The 26,542-nt window shown below is 46.0% G+C and overlaps 1 protein-coding gene across 6 annotated transcripts in view; it reads right to left on the minus strand.

Annotated features, from left to right (window-relative positions):
- The window catches only part of grip2b (glutamate receptor interacting protein 2b), a 216,285-nt gene that overhangs the window by 145,754 nt on the left and 43,989 nt on the right, over positions 1-26,542 (minus strand). For all 6 annotated transcript variants that reach the window (XM_068051431.1, XM_068051430.1, XM_068051429.1 and 3 more), the window contains exon 2: positions 146-226. In XM_068051431.1, the coding sequence (XP_067907532.1) occupies positions 146-226 (81 nt within the window). The remainder of the gene's footprint in view (positions 1-145; positions 227-26,542) is intronic.

A 26,542-nucleotide genomic window follows, 5' to 3' on the forward strand; every position in this document is an offset into this window, starting at 1 on the left:
TCCCCCATCCAGTCAGCCAAAGTAAACTCCTCCACTGATTGCTGCATCTACTATTTGGTTGGGTGGGTGCCTTGTGGAACGGGACACGTGGGGAGCTGCGGCAAGGATGAAACACTGTGCCGCCACACTGATCACAGTTCTGTACCTGGTATGCTCTGCCTCCTTGCACACACTGTCGTTTCTGTTGCTGCTGTTTCTTTTCTCCCCTTTGCGTAAGGACCATCATCTGCAAATAGAACAAAAGTCCAGAGTTAGACAACTAATTCACAGTCCAGCTGGATTTTCAGTCCCATTCTTCCTGCTTTTGCAAAGCTGGACTCACAGCTTAAATCCCATAAGAGTTCGAGCGGGCCTGAAACGGAAAGTCTGTTTCTCTCTCCACAGATGCTGCCAGACCTGCTGTGTATTTCCAGCACTTTCTGTTTTTATTTGATGGAAGTACAGTTTTCCTAGCTGGATTCACAGCTACATTCTGCTTACTGCTGCATCGCAGCAATACATAACAGGTGCCAGCCCTGGCTCAGTTGGTAATAGTATCATCCCTGAGTCAGTAGGTTGTGGGTTCATGCCCCACTCCACAGAACTAAGCTCAAAATCCTGCTGACACTCAGTGTAGTACTGAGGGAATGCTGCACCCTTGGAGGTATTATCGTTTGCATGAGATGTTAAACCGAGGGCAGGGCAACCCTCTCGGCCAATTTCCACACAGCAAGGTCCCACAAACAGCAGTGTGATAATGACCAGCTAATCTGGTTTATTCATGTTGGTTAGATATATATTGGCCAGGACACCAGGGAGAACTTTCCCTGTTGTTCTTTGAATTATTGTCATGGGATCTTTTACATCCACCTGAGAGGAGGGATGGGGCCTTGGTTTGATGTATCATCCAAAGAATTGCACCCCAACAGCGTCCGTCACTCTCTCTCGCTCTCTTTGACGTGGAGGGTCAACTATGTCCAGGAGGTTGCAAACAGGAAGTTACATGTACTATAATGGCTGACCCCACTCAGCTTTGAGAAATGGTTAAGTTGCACCTTTATTATTTTTAATAATCAAGAAATGGAGGGAAATTAATTTCTCTCACTGCGAAATCTTCTCATTCATGTATTTTATGCAAAATAGACCATCTCTTGGTGCGAAGCTGTTTCCATTGACAGTACTTTTTATTCTGCCTTCTGTCGAGAGGAATGCACTTGATGCTATGTGCAATATTTTTAGCCACCACTAGATGGAGCAAGGGTTCTATGTGCTGATCATGGGTCCTGCTACCATTTAACCAGATGTTCAGCAGTAAGATGTGCAATCCAGATCGTAAAGCACATGGGGTTCACTTACAAGATATGACCAGAAGTGCTGAACCTGAGAAAATACCTTGTATAAAATCCCCAGAATTATGGTGTGGAGCTACACCATTGCTCTAGTCACTGACAGACACCAAGAAATAGTTAAAACCAAGAACAGCCTTTGGGAAAAGTAAAGATAGTGAGAGGTACATAGATTGCTGAAGCAGCTGAGCCACAGTGATTGACAATTCCAAAGCACGATTACAGAATCTTAGCCCATGGAGTGAAGCCAGCATTGATGTTTGGGACCTCCTAAATAGCAGACATAAGGATGACAACTCAAGACATCCAGATGTTGTTTGTATTTTTACACCCTTCCCCTGGAGAACAGTATGACATAATGGAAGGATTAACAGTCTGACAGGTCAAAACGTGAACACTGCTTCCATGTCCCTAATCATCTTTATCGCAGCCGATAGCCTTACACAGCGGGAGGATTTTATGGGCTCCGCAACCCATATAATGAGGGGGGAAGGGGCCACCCACACCCCACCAGACACAAATACATCCACCCTGAGTTCAGAACCAGAACTCCAGTCTCCACTAATTGGGACTGGAGCAGGATTCAAACCATCTCCGACACTTCCCTTCCCTTCCTCGACTTCTCTATCTCCATCTCTGGGGATAGGCTGTCTACTAATATCTGTTATAAGCCCACCAACTCCCACAACTACCTCGACTACACTTCTGCACACCCTGCCTCCTGTAAGGACTCCATTCCATTCTCCCAGTTTCTCCGTCTCCAATGCATCTGCTCTGATGATGCTACCTTCCATGACAGCGCTTCTGATATGACCTCCTTTTTCCTCAACCGAGGATTCCCCCCTACTGTGGTTGACAGGGCCCTCAACCGTGTCCGGCCCATTTCCCACACCTCTACCCTCACCCTTACCTCTCCCTCCTAGAACCGTGACAGGGTTCCCCTTGTCCTCACTTTCCACCCCATCAGCCTCCATATCCAAAGGATCATCCTCCGCCATTTCCGCCACCTCCAGCGTGATGCCACTACCAAACGCATCTTCCCCTCCCTTCCTTTGTCAGCATTCCGAAGGGATTGCTCCCTCCGTGATACCCTCGTCCACTCCTCCATTACCCCCACCACCTTATCCCCTTCCCACGGCACCTTCCCTGCAATCGCAGGAGGTATAATACCTGCCCATTTACCTCCTCTCTCCTCACTATCCAAGGCCCCAAACACTCCTTTCAGGTGAAGCAGCGATTTACTTGTACTTCTTTCAATGTAGTATACTGTATTCGCTGCTCACAATGTGGTGTCCTCTACATTGGGGAGACCAAACGCAGACTGGGTAACCGCTTTGCGGAACACCTCCGCTCAGTCCGCAAGCAGGACCCCGAGCTTCCGGTTGCTTGCCATTTTAACACTCCCCCCTGCTCTCATGCTCACATCTCTGTCCTGGGATTGCTGCAGTGTTCCAGTGAACATCAACGCAAGCACGAGGAACAGCACCTCATTTACCGATTAGGCACACTACAGCCTGCCGGACTGAACATTGAGTTCAATAATATCAGAGCATGACGGGCCTCCCATTTTACTTTTATTTTTAGTTATTTTTTCTTTTTCCTTTTTTTAAAATATTTTTTTTGTGTGTTTATTTTATTTGATTTCATCTTAGTTTGTTCAGTTTGCTTACCCACTTTTTTTTCATGTTTGTACTTGCGGCTGTTCAATTTTCAGTCCGTTAACACCCTATCTGTACAAATGCTTTGTCTTTCAGAAAATATTATTGAGAATTCAGTGGGAAATTTTAGCCTAGAAAAAAAAATGGCCATGTGGTAGACAGCGAGGAGGATAGCTGTAGGCTGCAGGAAGATATCAATGGACTGGTCAGGTGGGCAGAAAAATGGCAAATGGAATTCAACTCAGAGAAGTGTGAGGTGATGCATTTGGGGAGATCAAACAAGGCAAAAGAATACACGATTAATGGGAGAACACTGAGAGGTGTAGAGGACGTGAGGGACCTTGGAGTAAATGTCTACAGATCCCTGAAGGTAGCAGGACAGATCGACAAGGTGGTTAAGAAGGCATATGGAATTCTTTCCTTTTGAGTACTGTGTGCAGTTCTGGTCACCTCATTAGATAAAGGATGCAATTGCACTAGAGAGGGTAAAGAGGAGATTTACGAGGACGTTGCCAGGACTGGAAAAATGCAGCTATGAGGAAAGATTGGACACGCTGGGGTTGTTCTCCTTGGAACAGAGAAGGCTGAGGGGAGATTTGATTGAAATGTGCAAAATTGTGAGGGGCCTGGATAGAGCAGAGGTGAAGGGTCTATTTACCTTAGCAGAGAGGTCAGTGACTAGGGGGCATAGATTTAAAGTGATTGGTAGAAAGATTACAGGGGAAATGAGACAAATATGTTTCACCTAGAGGGTGGTGGGGGTCTGGAACTCACTGCCTGTAAGGGTAGTAGAGGCAGAAACCCTCAACTCATTTACAAAGGTGTCTGGATATGCACCTCAAGTGCTGTAACCTGCAGGGCCACGGACCAAATGCTGGTTTAGGCCGGGTTGCTCGTTTTTTGGCCGGCGCAGACACGATGGGCCAAGTGGCCTCTTTCTGTGCTGTAAACTTTCTATGATTCTAAGGAAATTATTGTGGACAACAGGATATTAATGTGGGGATAAAGGAAAAAAAGAGTTTGTGTCCAGTACAAATCCACATTTAGATTAGAGTGAGGTGAAGGAGGTTAAAAAGCTGGTAACCAAGACTGAATGCAGGAAATACAAAGCACAATGTGAAAGACTTATGAAATATATTCATAGCAAACAGGTAGTTGGGAAACAGTTGGACCCCAGGGAAATGGCTTTGATAAGTTAGGGGTCTTTAGCCTCAAAAAACATTGGGCTGGATTTTGCCGTGGGCTTCGAGATCCTGATGTCGGGACCAAATGGAGGTCCCCAGCCTGCACTTTCCGGGAGTGAGACCAGCGGAGCAAACTTCCCAGAGTCCGAGCTCACCGTCCTATTAAGGATGGTGGGCAGGTTCTTGATGCTCTCGGTCCACTCAGAAGGCCAGCAGCTCTGGAGCCTCGGCAGCTCCACCTGGAGGGGTGGGTGCAGCTTTGGTGGGTCGGGAACCACGAGGGTGTCTCAACAGGGAAGCGCCCTTGCTGACCTGCACCTGATCTAGACCAGGATGTCAAGCAGGGTGGAGGAGAAACCCCTCCACTCGATTGTGCTTGGCCACAACTGTGGTCTTTTATAAAAGCAGCCCCCTCTTTGCTGCTCCAATGCCTCCATGGTGGTGGGGGGGGGGGGGGGGGGGGAGGTGGTGCTGCTTTGCTGTCAGCAAAATGACAGCAAGGCTGCAAAACCGCCCCTAATTGGAGCCCGAGCAATGCAGATTGGCTGTACGCTTCCATGCAGTGGCTAGCCAATCCGCTTCCCAGTCCGCCCCGGGAAAATTCCTGGGAGGCGGGAATGCAGTGGGGAACTATCCCAACACGGCTCCCCACTATTTTCCCATCCCCCACCTCCAAGCCCGCCACCAAGAGGCCAGGAAAATTCAGTCCAATATCTCAGAGGTTTCCCGTCCTGTTAGTTATAAAGAAATATTAAACAATAAAACAGATACTTAAAAGATTTGGGAAGTTAAACCTGTGAGCCAGATTCAGGATAGAGAAGAACAAATCTGGGACAGATGTTAGGAAACATGTCTCTAGATTGGGAAAATACTGAAGTGCAGTATAATAAAGTATGTAAGGAATTAAAACCAACAACTTAAGATGATGGTTCAAAATTCAGTGCAGGACAGCACTCATTCCTGAGTGAGAGTGGGGTAGTGCTCCTGTAGGAATTTTACAGGAATTCTATAGTGGTGTATTTTCTGGAAATATCTATAGCAACACAATACTAATAGTCCAATCCTGCGAGAATTCATCTGGTGCAATTATCACCTGGAGAAGCAATATAAGTCTCAGTTAAAAGGTCACTGAATTCAGCATCATATTTCACAGGAAGGATCCATTGCCTCAACCTCCATAAACTCCAGTGAACATCTCTCTGAAATAGATTGTTCAGTGGCTACGCTCAGGGTCTGTCTGTACAGAACACATGCAGGTAATTTATCTTCAACAGCAATATTCAGTGACAAATTGGACCCAGATTTAATCAATACCAACCGAGCTAAAGACATGGGATCAAATGTCCATGACGACATTGGCGCAAGCTTGTGAAACTTGGGTGAACAAGCCTTAGGCTCACTGACTGGTCAAACACGCATGATTCCCTTTGCAGTTGATGACACTTCTTCTTCTCGTTCAGTCCTCGTGATGCTTAATGTGTTTGTTCTGATGATAGAAGCAACCCCTCATTCCTCGCTGCAACAAACAGCTCCAGGAGAGAAAGAACTTGAGTTTATATAGAGTCTTTCATGACCACATGACATCCAAAGTGCTTCATAACTAATGAAGTACAGCAACCTGATAATGACCAGATACTCGATTTTAGTGATGGCAGCTCAGAGATAAATATTAACCCGGAGAACTCCGCAGCTCTTCTTCGAATAGCGCCACAGCAACTTTTACGTCCACCTGAGAGGGCAGGACAGGGCTGTATTTTAACATCTCATTTGAAAGGCGGCACCCCTGACAGTGTAACACTCCCTCAGTACTGCACCAGAATGTCAGCTTGAATTTTGTGTTCAGCTCTTTGGAGTGGGGCTTGAACTCACAATCAATGACTCAGAGGTAAGACTGCTACCACTGAGCCAAGGCCTGGTATAAACTGCTGAAGCACAGACTTTGATTGTTTACAGGCCATTTGAACCTCGTAAGAAGCTCAATTCTCTTTTGGGGGTGTTTGTGTATGTAAATCAGCCCAGTCCTTAACCAGACAAAATATTGACCATTATGGGCATTTTTGATGGATGGCTTGAGGAACACAAATTTTCAGGGAAATAACCGTGACACCGCACATGTTTAAGTGATTTAAATTTTCGGTACTCTGGGATCATCATCTGACCCTGCAGTCACAGCAGCTGCTTGACACACATGAAACTTGAGTCCAGCAAATTTCCCCTGAGGAGGCTCACTCTCTTTGGTGTTGCCTCTGCTCTCTGATTCCAAGCCACAAAACAATTAATGCCCAAATGGGTCAATATGTTATCTGGCATTAGGTGTGGGTTGCTTTAAAAAAAGGAGGCAAATCAAATTTATTTCGGGTGAGATGTTTAACCGAGTCCCTGTCTGCCCTCTCAGGTGGATACAAAAGATTCCATGGTGGTATTTGAAGAAGAGTAGGGGAGTTATCCCTGGTATTCTGGCCGATATTTATCCCTTAACCAACACAGTAAAAAGCAGTTTAACTGGTCATTTTCCTATTTTACAACAGCGACTAGATTTCAAAAGTACTTGATTAGCTGTAAAGCACTTTGGACATGCTGAGATTGTGAGAGGAGCTATATAAATGCAAGTTCTTTCTTTTCTTTATTTATCTCACTGCTGGTTCCGGGGCCTTGCTGTGTGAAAACTGGCTAACCATGTTTTCTTACATTACAACAGTGTCTTCACTTTACAAAAAGCATTTAATTGATTGTAAAGTGCTTTAGTACATCCTGAGATTGTGAAAGGCACTATATAAATGCAAGTCCTTTCTTTCTGAACCGTTGTTCACCTGCTGGGCAGTACATAACTTCCGTAATTTGGCAGTGCAGGTCCCAACCTCCTGCCAGTATTAGAAACGCCTTAGCTATTTACCACCAGGAAGAGCAGTCAACAATCTGACAGCTGGCAAGAAACAAGGCCACCCCAAGTAAGGCAACAGTAACAAAAACAGAATCTTTGTCCTATTAAGCATTGCACCAAGCCTAATAGGGAAGTGCCCAGTTTATTTATTTATTTAGAGATACAGCACTGAAACAGGTCCTTTGGCCCACCGAGTCTGTGCCGACCAACAACCACCCATTTATACTAACCCGACAGTAATCCCATATTCCCTACCTACACTAGGGGCAATTTACAACGGCCAATTTACCTATTACCTGCAAGTCTTTGGCTGTGGGAGGAAACTGGAGCACCCGGCGAAAACCCACGCAGTGCAGTCACAGGGAGAACTTGCAAACTCCGCACAGGCAGTACCCAGAATCGAATCCAGGACCCTGGAGCTGTGAGGCTGCGGTGCTAACCACTGCGCCACTGTGGGATCTAAGTGGGATTCCAACAGCTTGATTGAAAACTAAGATGGCCGTCCAAAGACATTATATCCAGGGATTTCTGTGTCTGCACTGGGCCAGCCCAGGTTTCTCAGTCATTTACAATGAACAGGTGAAAACTCATAGGTTGCCAAGAGCAGAAGCAGGAAAACACAGCCTTTGAATCACAACTCCAATATAACCTTTACTCTGAATGTAAATTAGATTGTGCCAGCGACTCAGTAGTTGTAGTTTTGCCTTTGATCAGCAGGCAGTGGGTTCAAACCCTCCCTTGGACTTGAGCACATTATCCAAGTAGACAATTCAGTTTAGCACTGAGGAAGTGTGATATTGTTGGAGGTGTTATCATTTGATGACATGTTAAACTAAAGCATGCCTACTTAGGTAAATATACAGACTCCCATGCTAGTATTAGGTAGGAGAGCAGGTCACCTGGCAAATATTCCTCCCTCAAACACCAAAAACGAATTAACTGTTCATTTGCTGTTTATAGGATCTTGCTGTATGCAAATTGGCTGTTGGGTTTGCTTGCATATCTAGACATTAGTTTTTTAAATGTTTTGGATCACTCAGAGCTCCCAACTCGGGTTTGTTCTTTCTCTCTAATTGTTGTGAAATAAGATTTCACTGGTGTATGGCTTAGATTCCAACATACATTTGGCTTTTCATTCGCGTTCCACAAATTCATCCACAGAAGTATTTTATAGTAAGAACAAAGAAAGAACTCATATTTTTACAGCAACTTTCATGACCTCAAGACATCCCAAAGCACTTTGTCAATGAATAGTTTTTTGAATTGTCGCCACTGTTCTAATGCAGGATAATGCAGCAGTCTTTTTTTTTCATTCATAGAATGTGGGTGTTGCCAGCAAGGCAAGCATTTATTGCCCATCCTAATTGCCCTTGAGAAGGTGGTGGTGAGTTGCCTTCTTGAACCGCTGAAGTAGTTACACCCACAGTGCTGTTAGGAAGGTAGTGTTTAGTGTATTTATTGTATTTAATTGTATGCAGGTGATGGGCATTAACTGGGGAGTCACTTGTGCACCTATAAATAGAAACTGTAGTGGTTAGGTGAAGTGTATACTTGTAATCCACATCTCTGTAAATAAATGCTTATAAAAGTGTGTAAAGATTGGCTTGGGTTCTATCCTTCACCACCTGGATTTCTGGAATATAACAGGCAGTACCAGGATTTTGACCCAGCAACAATGAAGAAATGGTGGTATTTTTCCAATTCAGGATGATATGTGACATGAAGGGGAACTTGGAGGTGATGGTGTTCCCAAGCACTTGTGCTTCTAGGTGGTAGGGGTTTGTGAGGTGCTGTCGAAGAAGCCTTGCCACATTGCTGTAGTGACTTTCCCAATTTGAGAACCATTCCTTAAGATCGAAAAATTGTGCATGTCAATGCCACTATTTAAGAAAGGTGAGAGAGGGAAACCAGGGAATTATGGACCAGTTAGCCTAACATCTGTTGTCAGGACATTACTAGAATCGATAATTAGAGATAGAATGACTGAACACTTTGAACATTTTCAGTTGATCAGAGAGAGCCAGCATGGATTTGTAAAGGGGAGACCATGTCTGATGAACATGGTTGGATTTTGTGAAGTGGCAACTAAAATAGTGGACAGGGGAATGTCTATGGATGTTATTTGCACAGACTTCCAGAAAGCATTTGATAAAATCCCTTAGAAGAGACTGTTAGCTAAAGTTGAAGCTTATGGAATTGAATGCAAATTATTGACCTGGTTAGGAAATTGGCTGAGTGGCAGGAGACAGAGTATTGGGTTAATGGGCAGGTACTCTAATTGGCAGGATGTGACTCGTGGTGTCCCATAAGGATCAGTGCAGGCCTCAACTGTTCATCATATTTATTAATGACTTAGATGATGGGATACACACATATGCACTTTGACAATGACACAAAGATAATCGGCATTGAAAGCAGTATAGATGGAAGCGTAAAATTACAAAGAGATATCGATAGATTAAGCAAAAGGGATAAACTTGGCAAATGGATTTCAAAGTAGGCAAATGTGAGGTCATCCAGTTTGGACTTAAAAGGATAGAACAAGTTATTTTCTAACTGGTGAAAAGCTGGAAACAGTGAAGGTCCATAGAGACTTGGGGATCCGTGTACATAGATCATTAAAGTGTCACGAACAAGTACAGAAAATAATCAAAAGGCTAATGGAATACTGGCCTTTATATCTAGAGGATTAGAATACAAGAAGGTAGAAGTCATGTTACAGCTATACAAAGCCCTGGTTAGACCACACCTGTGAGTAGTTCTGGGCACCACACCTTAGGTAGGATATACTGGCCTTGGAGGCAGTGCAGTGTAGATTTACCAGAATTATATCTGGTCTCCAAGGGTTAAATTACGATGCAAGATTACAGAAAGTAGGGTTGTATTCCCTGGAATTTAGAAGGTTAAGGGATGATTTGATCAAAGTTTTCAAGATATTAAGGGGAACCGTTAGGGTAGATAAAGAAAATCTCTTTCAGCTGGTTGGGGAAACTAGGACTGGGGGTTATAGCCTAACAATTAGAGCCAGACTTTTCAGGAATGAAATTAGGAAACACTTCTACACACAGCGGGTGGTAGAAGTTTGGAACTCTCCTCCACAAATGACAGTTAGTGCTAGATCAATTGTTAATTATAAATTTGAGATTGATGGATTTTTTTAAACCAAAGGTATTAAGGGATATGGAGAAAAGGTAAATCTATGGAGTTAAGATGCAGATCAGCCAGGATCTCAATGAATGGCCAAACAAGCTCAAGGGGCTAAATGGCCTACTTCTGTTCCTAAGTTCCAAGATGGTACACACTGCATCCAAGGTGTGTCGCTGGTGGATGGAGTAGAGGTTTAAGGTGATAGATGGGGTGCCAATCAAGTGGACTGCTTTGTCCTGGACGGTGTTGAGCTTCTTGAGTGCTGTTAGACCAGCACTCATCCAGGCAAGTGGAGAACTTTCCATCACACTCCTGACTTGTGACTTGCAGTTGGTGCAAAAGCTTTGGTTGGGTGACTCACCACAGAATACCCAGCCTCTGTTCCTGTTCTTGTAGCCACAGTACTTATGCAGCTGGTCCAGTTAAGTTTCAGGTCAATGGTGACACCCAGGACATTGATGGTGGGGGATTTGACAATGGCAATGCCATTGAATGTCAAGGAGGGGTGATTAGACTCATTGATGGAGATGGTCATTGCCTGACACCTGCGCTGCATGAATCTTATTTGTCACTTATCAGCCCGAACCTGAATATTGTCCTAGTCTTGCACACAGGCATGGACTGCTTGATTTCCTGAGGAGTTGCGAATGGAACTAAACACTCTGCAATTATCAGTGAACATCCCCACTTCTGACCTTATGATGGAGGGAAGGTCATTGATGAAACAAGTGAAGATGGTAGGGCCTCAGACACTACCCTGAAGCACCCCTGCAATGATGTCCTGGGTCTGAGATGATTGGTTGTGGTTGTTGAGGGCCATTTTCTTTTGTGATAGGTATGACTCCAACCAGTGGAGAGTTTTCCTGTTTCCCATTGACTTTAATTTTACTAGGACTTATTGACTTGGTCAAATGCTGTCAAGGGCACACAGCAAACGCCCAAAAACAGCAAGCAAATAAATGACCAGGTAATCTGCTTTTGGATCTGTTGGTTGAGGGATAACGTATTGGCCAGGAGACTGGGAAGAACTCCCCTGTTCTTCAAGCAATCCCATGAGATTTTTATGTCCACCTGAGATGACAGACAGGGCCTTGATTTAACAACCCATCCAAAAGATGGATGTCTTTTATGGACATTCATCCTGAAATAGTCTGGTTGAAATGTACGAAGACTACAACTGGTGAGTATATTCATTCTGAGCCATCATTCCATTGTTTAGAAAGTTAATATTCAGTTTGCTAAGGGCAATCTTCAAAGAGATCACTTATAACACCAAAGGGGAAGGTATTCTTCAAATACAGGAATTGTTCAGTGTTCAGCAGCTCTGGTATTCTTCTCTTCACTCCTTCTGAGAAAGCCTTGAAATGACAGAGCTTCATGTTGTAATACATAAGCAGCTGGTTATGGAATTCAGCTCGCTCAACTAAATAACAGACAATGGTACAACTGCTGAACACTGAAAAAGTTATCCAATTAGTCTTATTCTCCTGCCCTCTCCTCATTCCCACCATTAATCTGCAAATTAAAAGCTTTATAGATTTGGTTTCCATCATTGTTTCTAGTAGGCCGTGCCATATCCTAGAAACCCACTGCATGTTGAAAATAAATTCTCCTAACTTCTCTCATCATCCTTTTGGTGATGATCTTAAGTTTATGCCCTTTGCTACTGTTTCAATATTGGAAATAGCTTTCCACTGATTACATTAACAAAACCCCTCAGAATTTTGAATATTTACTCAGCTATTGCAATCTTTTCTCTCCTTGCGATTTACAGCATTTTTCTATAACTTGCTTCTGTGACACATTTTATTTGTAAATAAATTCCATTGGTGCCTTTAGCCTGTAGCAAGTGATTGCCATATTTGATAGTTTTTATCTTTTGGACTGGCAGGAGGCACAGTGAGAATCCTATGTCAACTTCCAATAAGAAATCCTGTGACCATGATAGTTTCAGATGTTAAATCAACAAGGTAGAAATTAATAAGTCTCATATAAGGGATAATCTACTTACAGATATTATGAAAAGCACCAAACATTGGAAAAATCCTGAATTATAACAGTGACCAGTTCAAACAGAAGGTGCAGTCAATCCCAATACTAACACTGGGGGGAGTAGTTACAGTTCCCAATCAACCATGAAAAAGAAAGACTTGCATTTATTTAGCACCCTTCATGTTCTCAGGATGTGCCAAAGCACTTTACAGCCAATGAAGTATTTTTAAAGTGTAGTCGCTGTTTTAATATAGGAAACACGGCAGCCAATTTGCACATGGCAAGCTCCCACAAATAGCAATGTGATAATAACCAAACAATCTGTTTTTTGTGATGTTGATTGAGGGAGAAATATTGGCCAGATCACCAGGGTTAACTCCCCTGTTACATCCACCTGAGAGGGTAGACAGGGGCTTCATGTAACATCCCATCTAGAAGACAGCACCTCTGACATTCACTAGAGTGTCTAGATTTTTGTGTTCAGGTCCCTGGAGTTGAACTTGAACTCAAAACTGTCTGACTCAGAGGTGAGAGTGCTCCCAACTGAGCTACCAATGACACTTATGGCTCAACTACTAACACTGTCACTTGTGAGTCAGATGATTGTGAGTTCATGCCCCTACTCCAGAGACATGATCACCAGATATAGGTTGACACTTCAGTGCAGTACTGAGGGAGTGTTGCAGTGAATGAGGTGTCGGCTTCCGGTTGAGACGTTAAACTAAGGCTCCATTTGTAGATGTAAAAGATCCCCTGGTGCTATTTGACGAAGAGGAGGGGAGTTTTCTCCAGTATCCTGGCCAATATTTATCCCTCAACCAACATCACTAAAAAGTAGATCATTTCTGTGTTTGTCTTTGCTATGTGCAAATTGCCAGGAGTGTTTCCTCTAAAACAAATATTTCATGACCGTGAAGCGATTTGCCATGTCCTGAGGACATGAAAGGTGCTTTATAAATAGAAATACAAATTCTTCCTCTTTTTACTCCCTTTCTGAATACTGCTCAAAAATGTTTGGATTAATTACCAGGAGGAGATTTATTTAATTAAACAGAACACCTTTTCCTTTCTGCCTGACTTAACAGGGTTGCAATTAGAAAATGACATTAAACCTGTGTGGCTCAGCTGTCCCAACAGGATATGATAATTCTTAGGATTAGGAAAACATTATTAGGCTGATTGAACCCAACCCTTTTTCATTTATTAATCCTCCTACCCACCTTGTTATCAGATCCCTTGATCCCTTCTCACCCCAGAAACACATCAAATTTTCTCCTTAAGCCCATTCATTAGTTCAGTGCTTGTTCCTGCTAACATATTCCCCAAGTCTATTACCCATTAGGTGAAACATTCTCAGAAGTGACATTAGGAGACTTGTCAATTTACCATTTTCAGTGAAAGAGCTTGATGTGTGGGTCTGAAATGGGGTGGGGGATCTGAAATAGGAATCTGAAATGAAACAGCATTCTATTCCCCAGTCAAGACAGCATTCATCTTTATCAGGAGAAAACCACATCTGAAAAAGTGCCCAATTTATTTACCTCTGAGATGATGCAAGTGACTGCTGACCAGCAATGTTGTGATCTAATGCCTCTATGAACAGAGTGAGTTACTGAAAGGGGATTCAGTTGGTTGTAAAACCTACACAACCCAGAGAGCTGATCTGTTGCTGGTGCTGATTAAACCTTCCATTCCCTCTCATTATGATCCTCTCAAAGCTCCACTTGTGAGATGGCACTGCCTTATAGGAATAAAAGTAAGATCCTTTGATGCAGTCAGGAATTCATTTTTATACATTAAGAGAGTGTAACCATATGAAATGAGTGCAGCCCATGCCCCCAACAAACAAGAAAACAGCTTCGCATCTGACTCATGCTACACTGAAAAGGAATATTCCAGAGCATTCAGTGTGCGTGCATAGGCACCATTTTATGAGTCCATGTTACTGACCAGAAGACTCACTCAGCAGCAGTGAATATCGGACAGTTAGGTACCCATTTCCCATGATTTTCTGACTGAATGGTAGGTGAGGCTGCCCACAGAAGGGGCAAGTGTGAAATTGGTTCCAACTCCATAGTTTGTACTATTTAGTATTACTGATGAAGATATTCCACTTTTTAATGAGGGCAGCTGAGAAAATCTAGCTGAAAAAGCAGCCATAATGGAGAGGTTCCCTCTAAAAAACTGGGGCCATGATGGACAGATTAAGACACTGGTCAGTGTGGTTCTGGATCCCTGGAGCTGTGAGGCTGCGGTGCTAACCACTGCGCCACTGTGCCGCCCTATTGGTCAGTGTGGTTTCCTAATCACTGGTCTGTGTGGTTCCCTATCATTCGTCAGTGTGGATCCCCAATCATTAGTCAGTGTGGATCCCCATCACTCGACAGTGTGGATCCCCAATCACTAGTCAGTGTGGATCCCTATCATTCGTCAGTGTGGATCCCCAATCACTGGTCTGTGTGGCTCCCTATCATTCGTCAGTGTGGATCCCCAATCACTAGTCAGTGTGGATCCCGATCATTCGTCAGTGTAGTTCCCTATCATTGGTCAGTGTGGTTCCCCCATCACTGGTCAGTGTGGTTCCCCCATCACTGGTCAGTGTGTATCCCCAATCACTGGTCAGTGTGGTTCCCTATCATTGGTCAGTGTGGTTCCCCCATCACTGGTCAGTGTGGTTCCCCCATCACTGGTCAGTGTGTATCCCCAATCACTAGTCAGTGTGGTTCCCTCTCATTGGTCAGTGTGGTTCCCTATCATTGGTCAGTGTGGTTCCCCCATCACTGGTCAATGTGAATCCCCAATCGCTGGTCAGTGTGGTTCCCCCATCATTGGGGTTTGTGTAAATCCCCAATCATTGGTCAGTGTAGTTCCCCATCATTCGTCAGTGTGGTTCCCTGTCATTAGTCATCGTGGTTCCCCGTTATTCGTCAGTGTGGTTCCCTGTCATTAGTCAGTGTGGTTCCCTGTCATTAGTCAGTGTGGTTCCCCGTCATTAGTCAGTGTCGTTCCCCGTCATTCGTCAGTGTGGTTCCCTGTCATTAGTCAGTGTAGGTCCCCGTCATTCGTCAGTGTGGTTCCCCATCATTCGTCAGTGTGGTTCCCCATTATTCGTCAGTGTGGTTCCCTGTCATTAGTCAGTGTGGATCCCTAATCACTGGTCTGTGTGGTTCCCTATCATTCGTCAGTGTGGATCCCTATCACTGATCAGTGTGGTTCCCCCATCACTGGTCAGTGTGTATCCCCAATCACTGGTCAGTGTGGTTCCCCCATCACTTGTCAATGTGAATCCCCAATCACTGGTCAGTGCGGTTCCACCTATCACTGGTCAGTGTGGTTCCTTCATCATTGGTCAGTGTGAATCACCAATAACTGGTCAGTGTAGTTCCCTATCATTGGTCAGTGTGAATCCCCAATCACTGGTCAGTGTGCTTCCCTATCATTGGTCAGTGATGAATCCCCAATCACTGGTCAGTGTGGTCCCTGTCATTGGTCAGTATGGATCCCCAATCACTGGACTGTGTGGTTCCATATCATTTGTCAGTGTAGTTCCCTATCATTGGTCAGTGTGAATCCCCAATCACTGGTCAGTGTGGTTCCCTATCATTCGTCAGTGTGGATCCCTAATCACTAGTCTGTTTGGTTCCCTATCATTCGTCAATGTGGATCCCTAATCACTAGTCTGTTTGGTTCCCTATCATTCGTCAATGTGGATCCCCAATCACTGGTCTGTGTGGTTCCCTATCATTCGTCAATGTGGATCCCTAATCACTAGTCTGTTTGGTTCCCTATCATTCGTCAATGTGGATCCCTAATCACTAGTCTGTTTGGTTCCCTATCATTCGTCAATGTGGATCCCCAATCACTGGTCTGTGTGGTTCCCTATCATTCGTCAGTGTGGATCCCTAATCACTAGTCTGTTTGATTCCCTATCATTCGTCAATGTGGATCCCCAATCACTGGTCTGTGTGGTTCCCTATCATTCGTCAGTGTGGATCCCCAATCACTAGTCAGTATGGATCCCTATCATTCGTCAGTGTGGATCCCCAATCACTGGTCTGTGTGGTTCCCTATCATTCATCAGTGTGGATCCCCATTCACTAGTCAGTGTGGATCCCTATCATTCGTCAGTGTAGTTCCCTATCATTGGTCAGTGTGAATCCCCAATCACTGGTCAGTGTGGTTCCCTCTCATTGGTCAGGGTGGATCCCTCATCACTGGTCAGTGTGATTCCCCCATCACTGGTCAATGTGAATCCCCAATCACTGGTCAGTGTGTATCCCCAATCACTGGTCAGTGTGGTTCCCCCATCACTTGTCAATGTGAATCCCCAATCACTGGTCAGTGCGGTTCCACCTATCACTGGTCAGTGTGGTTCCTTCATCATTGGTCAGTGTGAATCACCAATAACTGGTCAGTGTAGTTCCCTATCATTGGTCAGTGTGAATCCCCAATCACTGGTCAGTGTGCTTCCCTATCATTGGTCAGTGATGAATCCCCAATCACTGGTCAGTGTGGTCCCTGTCATTGGTCAGTATGGATCCCCAATCACTGGACTGTGTGGTTCCATATCATTTGTCAGTGTAGTTCCCTATCATTGGTCAGTGTGAATCCCCAATCACTGGTCAGTGTGGTTCCCTATCATTCGTCAGTGTGGATCCCTAATCACTAGTCTGTTTGGTTCCCTATCATTCGTCAATGTGGATCCCTAATCACTAGTCTGTTTGGTTCCCTATCATTCGTCAGTGTGGTTCCCTGTCATTAGTCAGTGTGGTTCCCCATCATTCGTCAGTGTGGTTCCCCATTATTAGTCAGTGTGGTTCCCCATCATTCGTCAGTGTGGTTCCCCGTCATTCGTCAGTGTGGTTCCCCATCATTCATCAGTGTGGTTCCCCATTATTAGTCAGTGTGGTTCCCCATTATTAGTCAGTGTGGTTCCCCATCATTCGTCAGTGTGGTTCCCCATTATTAGGCAGTGTGGTTCCCCATTATTAGGCAGTGTGGTTCCCCATTATTAGTCAGTGTGGTTCCCCATCATTCGTCGGTGTGGTTCCCCGTCATTCGACAGTGTGGTTCCCCGTCATTCGTCAGTGTGGTTCCCCATCATTCGTCAGTGTGGTTCCCCATTATTAGTCGGTGTTGTTCCCCATCATTAGTCGGTGTGGTTCCCCATCATTCGTCAGTGTGGTTCCCCATCATTAGTCAGTGTGGTTCCCCATCATTCGTCAGTGTGGTTCCCCATCATTAGTCAGTGTGGTTCCCCATCATTCGTCAGTGTGGTTCCCCATCATTAGTCAGTGTGGTTCCCCATTATTAGTCAGTGTGGTTCCCCATCATTCGTCGGTGTGGTTCCCCGTCATTCGACAGTGTGGTTCCCCGTCATTCGTCAGTGTGGTTCCCCATCATTCGTCAGTGTAGTTCCCTATCATTGGTCAGTGTGAATCCCCAATCACTGGTCAGTGTGGTTCCCTCTCATTGGTCAGGGTGGATCCCTCATCACTGGTCAGTGTGATTCCCCCATCACTGGTCAATGTGAATCCCCAATCACTGGTCAGTGTGTATCCCCAATCACTGGTCAGTGTGGTTCCCCCATCACTTGTCAATGTGAATCCCCAATCACTGGTCAGTGCGGTTCCACCTATCACTGGTCAGTGTGGTTCCTTCATCATTGGTCAGTGTGAATCACCAATAACTGGTCAGTGTAGTTCCCTATCATTGGTCAGTGTGAATCCCCAATCACTGGTCAGTGTGCTTCCCTATCATTGGTCAGTGATGAATCCCCAATCACTGGTCAGTGTGGTCCCTGTCATTGGTCAGTATGGATCCCCAATCACTGGACTGTGTGGTTCCATATCATTTGTCAGTGTAGTTCCCTATCATTGGTCAGTGTGAATCCCCAATCACTGGTCAGTGTGGTTCCCTATCATTCGTCAGTGTGGATCCCTAATCACTAGTCTGTTTGGTTCCCTATCATTCGTCAATGTGGATCCCTAATCACTAGTCTGTTTGGTTCCCTATCATTCGTCAATGTGGATCCCCAATCACTGGTCTGTGTGGTTCCCTATCATTCGTCAATGTGGATCCCTAATCACTAGTCTGTTTGGTTCCCTATCATTCGTCAATGTGGATCCCTAATCACTAGTCTGTTTGGTTCCCTATCATTCGTCAATGTGGATCCCCAATCACTGGTCTGTGTGGTTCCCTATCATTCGTCAGTGTGGATCCCTAATCACTAGTCTGTTTGATTCCCTATCATTCGTCAATGTGGATCCCCAATCACTGGTCTGTGTGGTTCCCTATCATTCATCAGTGTGGATCCCCATTCACTAGTCAGTGTGGATCCCTATCATTCGTCAGTGTAGTTCCCTATCATTGGTCAGTGTGAATCCCCAATCACTGGTCAGTGTGGTTCCCTCTCATTGGTCAGGGTGGATCCCTCATCACTGGTCAGTGTGATTCCCCCATCACTGGTCAATGTGAATCCCCAATCACTGGTCAGTGTGTATCCCCAATCACTGGTCAGTGTGGTTCCCCCATCACTTGTCAATGTGAATCCCCAATCACTGGTCAGTGCGGTTCCACCTATCACTGGTCAGTGTGGTTCCTTCATCATTGGTCAGTGTGAATCACCAATAACTGGTCAGTGTAGTTCCCTATCATTGGTCAGTGTGAATCCCCAATCACTGGTCAGTGTGCTTCCCTATCATTGGTCAGTGATGAATCCCCAATCACTGGTCAGTGTGGTCCCTGTCATTGGTCAGTATGGATCCCCAATCACTGGACTGTGTGGTTCCATATCATTTGTCAGTGTAGTTCCCTATCATTGGTCAGTGTGAATCCCCAATCACTGGTCAGTGTGGTTCCCTATCATTCGTCAGTGTGGATCCCTAATCACTAGTCTGTTTGGTTCCCTATCATTCGTCAATGTGGATCCCTAATCACTAGTCTGTTTGGTTCCCTATCATTCGTCAGTGTGGTTCCCTGTCATTAGTCAGTGTGGTTCCCCATCATTCGTCAGTGTGGTTCCCCATTATTAGTCAGTGTGGTTCCCCATCATTCGTCAGTGTGGTTCCCCGTCATTCGTCAGTGTGGTTCCCCATCATTCATCAGTGTGGTTCCCCATTATTAGTCAGTGTGGTTCCCCATTATTAGTCAGTGTGGTTCCCCATCATTCGTCAGTGTGGTTCCCCATTATTAGGCAGTGTGGTTCCCCATTATTAGGCAGTGTGGTTCCCCATTATTAGTCAGTGTGGTTCCCCATCATTCGTCGGTGTGGTTCCCCGTCATTCGACAGTGTGGTTCCCCATCATTCGTCAGTGTGGTTCCCCATTATTAGTCGGTGTGGTTCCCCATCATTAGTCAGTGTGGTTCCCCGTCATTCGACAGTGTGGTTCCCCGTCATTCGTCAGTGTGGTTCCCCATTATTAGTCGGTGTGGTTCCCCATCATTAGTCGGTGTGGTTCCCCATCATTCGTCAGTGTGGTTCCCCATCATTAGTCAGTGTGGTTCCCCATCATTCGTCAGTGTGGTTCCCCATCATTAGTCAGTGTGGTTCCCCATCATTCGTCAGTGTGGTTCCCCATCATTAGTCAGTGTGGTTCCCCATTATTAGTCAGTGTGGTTCCCCATCATTCGTCGGTGTGGTTCCCCGTCATTCGACAGTGTGGTTCCCCGTCATTCGTCAGTGTGGTTCCCCATCATTCGTCAGTGTGGTTCCCCATTATTAGTCGGTGTGGTTCCCCATCATTAGTCGGTGTGGTTCCCCATCATTCGTCAGTGTGGTTCCCCATCATTAGTCAGTGTGGTTCCCCATCATTCGTCAGTGTGGATCCCCATTCACTAGTCAGTGTGGATCCCTATCATTCGTCAGTGTAGTTCCCTATCATTGGTCAGTGTGAATCCCCAATCACTGGTCAGTGTGGTTCCCTCTCATTGGTCAGGGTGGATCCCTCATCACTGGTCAGTGTGATTCCCCCATCACTGGTCAATGTGAATCCCCAATCACTGGTCAGTGTGTATCCCCAATCACTGGTCAGTGTGGTTCCCCCATCACTTGTCAATGTGAATCCCCAATCACTGGTCAGTGCGGTTCCACCTATCACTGGTCAGTGTGGTTCCTTCATCATTGGTCAGTGTGAATCACCAATAACTGGTCAGTGTAGTTCCCTATCATTGGTCAGTGTGAATCCCCAATCACTGGTCAGTGTGCTTCCCTATCATTGGTCAGTGATGAATCCCCAATCACTGGTCAGTGTGGTCCCTGTCATTGGTCAGTATGGATCCCCAATCACTGGACTGTGTGGTTCCATATCATTTGTCAGTGTAGTTCCCTATCATTGGTCAGTGTGAATCCCCAATCACTGGTCAGTGTGGTTCCCTATCACTCGTCAGTGTGGATCCCTAATCACTAGTCTGTTTGGTTCCCTATCATTCGTCAATGTGGATCCCTAATCACTAGTCTGTTTGGTTCCCTATCATTCGTCAGTGTGGTTCCCTGTCATTAGTCAGTGTGGTTCCCCATCATTCGTCAGTGTGGTTCCCCATTATTAGTCAGTGTGGTTCCCCATCATTCGTCAGTGTGGTTCCCCGTCATTCGTCAGTGTGGTTCCCCATCATTCATCAGTGTGGTTCCCCATTATTAGGCAGTGTGGTTCCCCATCATTAGTCGGTGTGGTTCCCCATCATTCGTCAGTGTGGTTCCCCATCATTAGTCGGTGTGGTTCCCCATTATTAGTCGGTGTGGTTCCCTGTCATTAGTCAGTGTGGTTCCCTGTCATTAGTCAGTGTGGTTCCCCGTCATTCGTCAGTGTGGTTCCCCATCATTAGTCGGTGTGGTTCCCCATCATTCGTCGGTGTGGTTCCCTGTCATTAGTCAGTGTGGTTCCCTGTCATTAGTCAGTGTGGTTCCCCGTCATTCGTCAGTGTGGTTCCCCATCATTAGTCAGTGTGGTTCCCCATTATTAGTCAGTGTGGTTCCCCATTATTAGTCAGTGTGGTTCCCCATCATTAGTCAGTGTGGTTCCCCATTATTAGTCAGTGTGGTTCCCTGTCATTAGTCAGTGTGGTTCCCCGTCATTCGTCAGTGTGGTTCCCCATCATTAGTCAGTGTGGTTCCCCATTATTAGTCAGTGTGGTTCCCCATCATTCGTCAGTGTGGTTCCCCATCATTCGTCGGTGTGGTTCCCTGTCATTAGTCAGTGTGGTTCCCTGTCATTAGTCAGTGTGGTTCCCCGTCATTCGTCAGTGTGGTTCCCCATCATTAGTCAGTGTGGTTCCCCATTATTAGTCAGTGTGGTTCCCCATTATTAGTCAGTGTGGTTCCCCATCATTAGTCAGTGTGGTTCCCCATTATTAGTCAGTGTGGTTCCCTGTCATTAGTCAGTGTGGTTCCCCGTCATTCGTCAGTGTGGTTCCCCATCATTAGTCGGTGTGGTTCCCCATCATTCGTCAGTGTGGTTCCCCATCATTCGTCAGTGTGGTTCCCCATCATTAGTCAGTGTGGTTCCCCATTATTAGTCAGTGTGGTTCCCTGTCATTAGTCAGTGTGGTTCCCCGTCATTCGTCAGTGTGGTTCCCCATCATTAGTCAGTGTGGTTCCCCATTATTAGTCAGTGTGGTTCCCCATCATTCGTCAGTGTGGTTCCCCATCATTCGTCAGTGTGGTTCCCCATCATTCGTCAGTGTGGTTCCCCATTATTAGTCAGTGTGGTTCCCCATCATTCGTCAGTGTGGTTCCCCATCATTAGTCGGTGTGGTTCCCCATTATTAGTCGGTGTGGTTCCCTGTCATTAGTCAGTGTGGTTCCCTGTCATTAGTCAGTGTGGTTCCCCGTCATTCGTCAGTGTGGTTCCCCATCATTAGTCGGTGTGGTTCCCCATCATTCGTCGGTGTGGTTCCCTGTCATTAGTCAGTGTGGTTCCCTGTCATTAGTCAGTGTGGTTCCCCGTCATTCGTCAGTGTGGTTCCCCATCATTAGTCAGTGTGGTTCCCCATTATTAGTCAGTGTGGTTCCCCATTATTAGTCGGTGTGGTTCCCCATCATTCGTCAGTGTGTTTCCCCATTATTAGTCAGTGTGGTTCCCCATCATTCGTCAGTGTGGTTCCCCATCATTCGTCAGTGTGGTTCCCCATCATTAGTCAGTGTGGTTCCCCATCATTAGTCGGTGTGGTTCCCCATCATTCGTCGGTGTGGTTCCCTGTCATTAGTCAGTGTGGTTCCCTGTCATTAGTCAGTGTGGTTCCCCATCATTAGACAGTGTGGTTCCCCATCATTAGTTGGTGTGGTTCCCCATCATTAGTCGGTGTGGTTCCCCATTATTAGTCACTGTGGTTCCCCATCATTCGTCAGTGTGGTTCCCCATTATTAGTCAGTGTGGTTCCCCATTATTAGTCAGTGTGGTTCCCCATCATTCGTCAGTGTGGTTCCCCATTATTAGTCAGTGTGGTTCCCCATTATTAGTCAGTGTGGTTCCCCATCATTAGTCGGTGTGGTTCCCCATTATTAGTCACTGTGGTTCCCCATCATTCGTCAGTGTGGTTCCCCATTATTAGTCAGTGTGGTTCCCCATCATTAGTCAGTGTGGTTCCCCATTATTAGTCAGTGTGGTTCCCCATTATTAGTCAGTGTGGTTCCCCATCATTCGTCAGTGTGGTTCCCCATTATTAGTCGGTGTGGTTCCCCATCATTCGTCAGTGTGGTTCCCCATTATTAGTCAGTGTGGTTCCCCATCATTAGTCAGTGTGGTTCCCCATCATTCGTCAGTGTGGTTCCCCATTATTAGTCAGTGTGGTTCCCCATCATTAGTCAGTGTGGTTCCCCATTATTAGTCAGTGTGGTTCCCCATTATTAGTCAGTGTGGTTCCCCATCATTAGTCAGTGTGGTTCCCCATCATTCGTCAGTGTGGTTCCCCATTATTAGTCAGTGTGGTTCCCCATCATTAGTCAGTGTGGTTCCCCATTATTAGTCGGTGTGGTTCCCCATTATTAGTCACTGTGGTTCCCCATCATTCGTCAGTGTGGTTCCCCATTATTAGTCAGTGTGGTTCCCCATCATTAGTCAGTGTGGTTCCCCATTATTAGTCAGTGTGGTTCCCCATTATTAGTCAGTGTGGTTCCCCATCATTCGTCAGTGTGGTTCCCCATTATTAGTCAGTGTGGATCCCTAATCACTAGTCTGTTTGGTTCCCTATCATTCGTCAATGTGGATCCCTAATCACTAGTCTGTTTGGTTCCCTATCATTCGTCAATGTGGATCCCCAATCACTGGTCTGTGTGGTTCCCTATCATTCGTCAGTGTGGTTCCCCATCATTCGTCAGTGTGGTTCCCCATTATTAGTCAGTGTGGTTCCCCATTATTAGTCAGTGTGGTTCCCCATCATTCGTCGGTGTGGTTCCCCGTCATTCGTCAGTGTGGTTCCCCATCATTCATCAGTGTGGTTCCCCATTATTAGTCAGTGTGGTTCCCCATTATTAGTCAGTGTGGTTCCCCATCATTCGTCAGTGTGGTTCCCCATTATTAGTCAGTGTGGTTCCCCATTATTAGTCAGTGTGGTTCCCCATCATTCGTCGGTGTGGTTCCCCGTCATTCGTCAGTGTGGTTCCCCATCATTCGTCAGTGTGGTTCCCCATCATTAGTCGGTGTGGTTCCCCATCATTAGTCGGTGTGGTTCCCCATCATTCGTCAGTGTGGTTCCCCATCATTAGTCAGTGTGGTTCCCCATCATTCGTCAGTGTGGTTCCCCATCATTAGTCAGTGTGGTTCCCCATCATTAGTCGGTGTGGTTCCCCGTCATTCGTCAGTGTGGTTCCCCGTCATTCGTCAGTGTGGCTCCCCATCATTCGTCAGTGTGGTTCCCCATCATTAGTCAGTGTGGTTCCCCATCATTAGTCGGTGTGGTTCCCCATCATTCGTCAGTGTGGCTCCCCATCATTCGTCAGTGTGGTTCCCCATCATTAGTCAGTGTGGTTCCCCATCATTAGTCGGTGTGGTTCCCCATTATTAGGTGTGGTTCCCCATCATTCGTCGGTGTGGTTCCCTGTCATTAGTCAGTGTGGTTCCCTGTCATTAGTCAGTGTGGTTCCCCATCATTCGTCGGTGTGGTTCCCTGTCATTAGTCAGTGTGGTTCCCTGTCATTCGTCAGTGTGGTTCCCCATTATTAGTCAGTGTGGTTCCCCATTATTCGTCAGTGTGTTTCCCCATTATTAGTCAGTGTGGTTCCCCATCATTCGTCAGTGTGGTTCCCCATCATTCGTCAGTGTGGTTCCCCATCATTAGTCGGTGTGGTTCCCCATTATTAGTCGGTGTGGTTCCCCATCATTAGTCGGTGTGGTTCCCCATCATTCGTCAGTGTGGTTCCCCATTATTAGTCAGTGTGGTTCCCCATCATTCGTCAGTGTGGTTCCCCATCATTCGTCAGTGTGGTTCCCCATTATTAGTCAGTGTGGTTCCCCATCATTCGTCAGTGTGGTTCCCCATCATTAGTCGGTGTGGTTCCCCATTATTAGTCGGTGTGGTTCCCTGTCATTAGTCAGTGTGGTTCCCTGTCATTAGTCAGTGTGGTTCCCCGTCATTCGTCAGTGTGGTTCCCCATCATTAGTCGGTGTGGTTCCCCATCATTCGTCGGTGTGGTTCCCTGTCATTAGTCAGTGTGGTTCCCTGTCATTAGTCAGTGTGGTTCCCCGTCATTCGTCAGTGTGGTTCCCCATCATTAGTCAGTGTGGTTCCCCATTATTAGTCAGTGTGGTTCCCCATTATTAGTCAGTGTGGTTCCCCATCATTCGTCAGTGTGGTTCCCCATCATTCGTCAGTGTGGTTCCCCATCATTAGTCAGTGTGGTTCCCCATTATTAGTCAGTGTGGTTCCCTGTCATTAGTCAGTGTGGTTCCCCGTCATTCGTCAGTGTGGTTCCCCATCATTAGTCAGTGTGGTTCCCCATTATTAGTCAGTGTGGTTCCCCATCATTCGTCAGTGTGGTTCCCCATCATTCGTCAGTGTGGTTCCCCATCATTCGTCAGTGTGGTTCCCCATTATTAGTCAGTGTGGTTCCCCATCATTCGTCAGTGTGGTTCCCCATCATTAGTCGGTGTGGTTCCCCATTATTAGTCGGTGTGGTTCCCTGTCATTAGTCAGTGTGGTTCCCTGTCATTAGTCAGTGTGGTTCCCCGTCATTCGTCAGTGTGGTTCCCCATCATTAGTCGGTGTGGTTCCCCATCATTCGTCGGTGTGGTTCCCTGTCATTAGTCAGTGTGGTTCCCTGTCATTAGTCAGTGTGGTTCCCCGTCATTCGTCAGTGTGGTTCCCCATCATTAGTCAGTGTGGTTCCCCATTATTAGTCAGTGTGGTTCCCCATTATTAGTCGGTGTGGTTCCCCATCATTCGTCAGTGTGTTTCCCCATTATTAGTCAGTGTGGTTCCCCATCATTCGTCAGTGTGGTTCCCCATCATTCGTCAGTGTGGTTCCCCATCATTCGTCAGTGTGGTTCCCCATCATTAGTCGGTGTGGTTCCCCATCATTCGTCGGTGTGGTTCCCTGTCATTAGTCAGTGTGGTTCCCTGTCATTAGTCAGTGTGGTTCCCCATCATTAGACAGTGTGGTTCCCCATCATTAGTTGGTGTGGTTCCCCATCATTAGTCGGTGTGGTTCCCCATTATTAGTCACTGTGGTTCCCCATCATTCGTCAGTGTGGTTCCCCATTATTAGTCAGTGTGGTTCCCCATTATTAGTCAGTGTGGTTCCCCATCATTCGTCAGTGTGGTTCCCCATTATTAGTCAGTGTGGTTCCCCATTATTAGTCAGTGTGGTTCCCCATCATTAGTCGGTGTGGTTCCCCATTATTAGTCACTGTGGTTCCCCATCATTCGTCAGTGTGGTTCCCCATTATTAGTCAGTGTGGTTCCCCATCATTAGTCAGTGTGGTTCCCCATTATTAGTCAGTGTGGTTCCCCATTATTAGTCAGTGTGGTTCCCCATCATTCGTCAGTGTGGTTCCCCATTATTAGTCGGTGTGGTTCCCCATCATTCGTCAGTGTGGTTCCCCATTATTAGTCAGTGTGGATCCCTAATCACTAGTCTGTTTGGTTCCCTATCATTCGTCAATGTGGATCCCTAATCACTAGTCTGTTTGGTTCCCTATCATTCGTCAATGTGGATCCCCAATCACTGGTCTGTGTGGTTCCCTATCATTCGTCAGTGTGGTTCCCCATCATTCGTCAGTGTGGTTCCCCATTATTAGTCAGTGTGGTTCCCCATTATTAGTCAGTGTGGTTCCCCATTATTAGTCAGTGTGGTTCCCCATCATTCGTCGGTGTGGTTCCCCGTCATTCGTCAGTGTGGTTCCCCATCATTCATCAGTGTGG

The sequence above is a fragment of the Heterodontus francisci genome, chromosome 19 (assembly GCF_036365525.1).
Source record: "Heterodontus francisci isolate sHetFra1 chromosome 19, sHetFra1.hap1, whole genome shotgun sequence".
Taxonomy (NCBI): domain Eukaryota; kingdom Metazoa; phylum Chordata; class Chondrichthyes; order Heterodontiformes; family Heterodontidae; genus Heterodontus; species Heterodontus francisci.